General features: G+C 41.9%; 1 protein-coding gene across 1 annotated transcript in view; it reads left to right on the forward strand.

The window, feature by feature from the left end:
- The window catches only part of LOC123066175 (protein SMAX1-LIKE 3-like), a 4,132-nt gene extending 2,769 nt beyond the window's left edge, over nucleotides 1–1,363 (forward strand). Inside the window, exon 2 of the mRNA XM_044489314.1 lies at nucleotides 1,166–1,363. Within this exon, the coding sequence (XP_044345249.1) occupies nucleotides 1,166–1,355 (190 nt within the window). The 3' untranslated portion in view covers nucleotides 1,356–1,363. The remainder of the gene's footprint in view (nucleotides 1–1,165) is intronic.
- Nucleotides 1,364–3,031: the final 1,668 nt, after the last annotated feature.

Genomic DNA, 3,031 nt, shown 5'->3' on the forward strand with positions numbered 1-3,031 from the left:
CGCTCATAGTGAAGGGATGTCATCCAAATGCCTCAAGGCTCCAATGGGACGACCAAGTAACTTATAAACCAAATTCAGTCTTTTCTATATTTTCAAAAAATATGTCATAGTTAACATATTCTGATAATCTCGTGAAAAATAAGTATAAATAAATGAGGGAAATTGCATATGGTGAAAATAAAAATATATTCATGTACCTCAATATAAATATCCATATATATGAGATGAAATGTTCATCTCATGTTTCAAAACTAGTCATGAATACAAGAAATGTATATTCATCTATTTTCATACAAAGTATTCATGTATTTTGTATAAAAAGTTCATTTTTTAAATTAGCATGCACCTTCAGATATATATACATTTACTTTGAAAACATATTCAAATATTGACCAAAAATGCAGATTAAAAACATAAAACATAACAGAAAAAAAGAAAAGTAAATACATGAAACAAAAGATAAAATAAAAACAAGGTATAGGAGGCAAAACAGAAAAACAAAGAAAGAAACTTGTTTGGGCGACAATATGTTGATATGGGCGTAGAATAGGATTAGCTGATATTAGTACGTCCGCCTAGTTTCTGAGAAAGATATCTAGGTGCACACAAATAGTTGCCTACTGATCCTATATATATATATATATATATATATATATCCAAGTAGACGATTCCATTTTAAAGCACATACATGCCTTTCACATCATCAAACACATGTAACCCTTTCATTTTTCACTTTCCATCACATGCAAGCCCTTCACATCATCAACCAGAAGCAAGACTTCCCATCATCAAGTGCATGCAACCCTTCCACTTTACACTTTTCACCACATACAAGCTCTTCTGGTCAACCACACACAAGCGCTCTACATCATCAAAAAGTATTCACGAACAAATAATTGAAGCAGAAGTTCACAAGGCACTATACCGTGCATCCACCCGCCACTATACTATTGAGTGTGCTATCGTTCATACGGGGAGAATGTGGTGTGGTATAATTCTTATATATTCCAATTTTATTGCTGTAAATTCCCGCTGGTATTATCTAGTTTGGACAACTTGGTGCATATGCATGCAGCTTCATTAATCCGGTTTAATATTCCCAACAGATTTTGTTTGAAGTAAATATCTTGACATGCACGCTAACTTTCTCTGTGTCCTCTTGCAGTGAGTGTCAAGCTAGCAATGTAAAATCAGGAGCAAGGTGGCCGGCCTTCTTTGGCTGCACCGAGGTAATCCCCACGACGGTGAGCCTTCCTCCGTGGCTCCGCTACTACAAGGATACAACTTGCATCAGATCAACATACTGCAACACCAATCTTCAAGCAAACGTACGTATAACATATCCAGATAGTTAGTCCCATACCAAATCAGCGACGCTTATTTTGGAACGGAGAGAGTACATGTGATGTGTCTACACCATCTCGTTCATGAATAATGATCCGAATACCCCGGCCGTGAGCCGTGACACATGCAGGGTGCTTCCCGCCGTCCGAAGTTCACGGAGCTCACCGCAGACAATCTCAAGATCCTGTGCGACGCGCTTGAACTGCGCGTTCCGTGGCATGGGAACATCGTTCCCAGCATAGCAAGCACGGTGCTCCGGTGCCGATCCGGCGTGACAAGGAGGAGGGTGGGGGACAAGCCGTTCAATTCATTGTCGTCGTCAACAACGACCTGGTTGCTCTTCCATGGAAGGGACGGTGTCGTCAAGACAGCGATTGCTCGGGAGCTTGCGAGGCTCGTCTTTGGATCCTACACCGACTTCACTGCCCTGCAGGGTTACCCCGACATTGCCGCACAAACCGGCAAACTCGCCCTCAAGAGGCATAGATCACCGGAAAACAATGGCGATGGCAATGGTGGGGACGTTGGAGCGAGGCTGTTCAAAGCGATCGCAGAGAACCCTCACCGCGTTATATTGATCGATGGTGTCGACCAACTGGGTCGCGATTTGGAAACACGCATCAAGAACGCGGTTGCGGGAGGAACACTAATGGGAGGATGCAACGGCGACGTGGTCGATTTGGAGGATGCCATCATAGTGTTGAGCTCTAATGTGTTGGACTCGAGGTCTATGGTTTCCGCTTCCTCCCCACGGGTGAAGCGACGGTTTACCAGGCAGAACTGCGAGGATGGTGACGCCGCGGAGATGGAAATGAGATCTCGTCGTCATCTTAGCTGGGACTTGAACGTTTGTGCAGTTGATGAGGACGAGGAGGAAGGCAGTTTTGACGGGATCATGAATGTCGTGGATGGTGTTTTCCTTTTCAATTAGCTGGAAAATTTCATATCTTTCTAGTTATTTCATATCATAGTTTAATGGCTAATATGAGTTTCGCTATCATAAAATTGTTTTTTGGCTTTGTCATACGTAAGTTGATTTAGATGTTCTACCAGGCCAAGGATCATAGTTTAAAATCTAATATGAGTTTGTCTATCAGAAAACTCTTTTTGGCTCTGTGAATACATAAGTTTCTCATTAAAACTGAGCATGAGTTATCCATTTCCATTAATAGCATAATGTAAATACAACCAGAATTTGTAGACAGGAAGCGAGGAATGGGAGAGAGCGAGTCTAACGCACTGCCATGAAACCCGCTCGCAATCGAAAACACACACTATGAAACAAAAACCTAACAACACCGTACAATAAAACTCATAAAAATAGTAGAACTATCATAAATATAATAATGTTCTTATGTCTAGTTGGATGGTGCCCCTATGCTCAGATCACCTAGGTCTGTCGTAGGAGCATGTTCATAGTGGAGCTAGCCTTCAACATGCATATATAGTGGTCTTCATGCATTGGACGTGGCGGCGATTGCACGCTCACGGACGAGGGCCATGGCTTTGGCCATGTGGCGATAGTCGAAGCATAATTTGGACGCCTCCGCGGGCAAAGTAGTCTAACTACATAATTCCATTTCAAAATCTTGCATATCTTCAAACTTTAGTAAGCTTCGTGTCTCTATGGGAAATAATGGGAAGGAAGTTGAGTTTTCTTTTAATGCATTAAAACATATGGAGGATG

Source organism: Triticum aestivum, chromosome 3B (genome assembly GCF_018294505.1).
Source record: "Triticum aestivum cultivar Chinese Spring chromosome 3B, IWGSC CS RefSeq v2.1, whole genome shotgun sequence".
NCBI classification, from domain to species: domain Eukaryota; kingdom Viridiplantae; phylum Streptophyta; class Magnoliopsida; order Poales; family Poaceae; genus Triticum; species Triticum aestivum.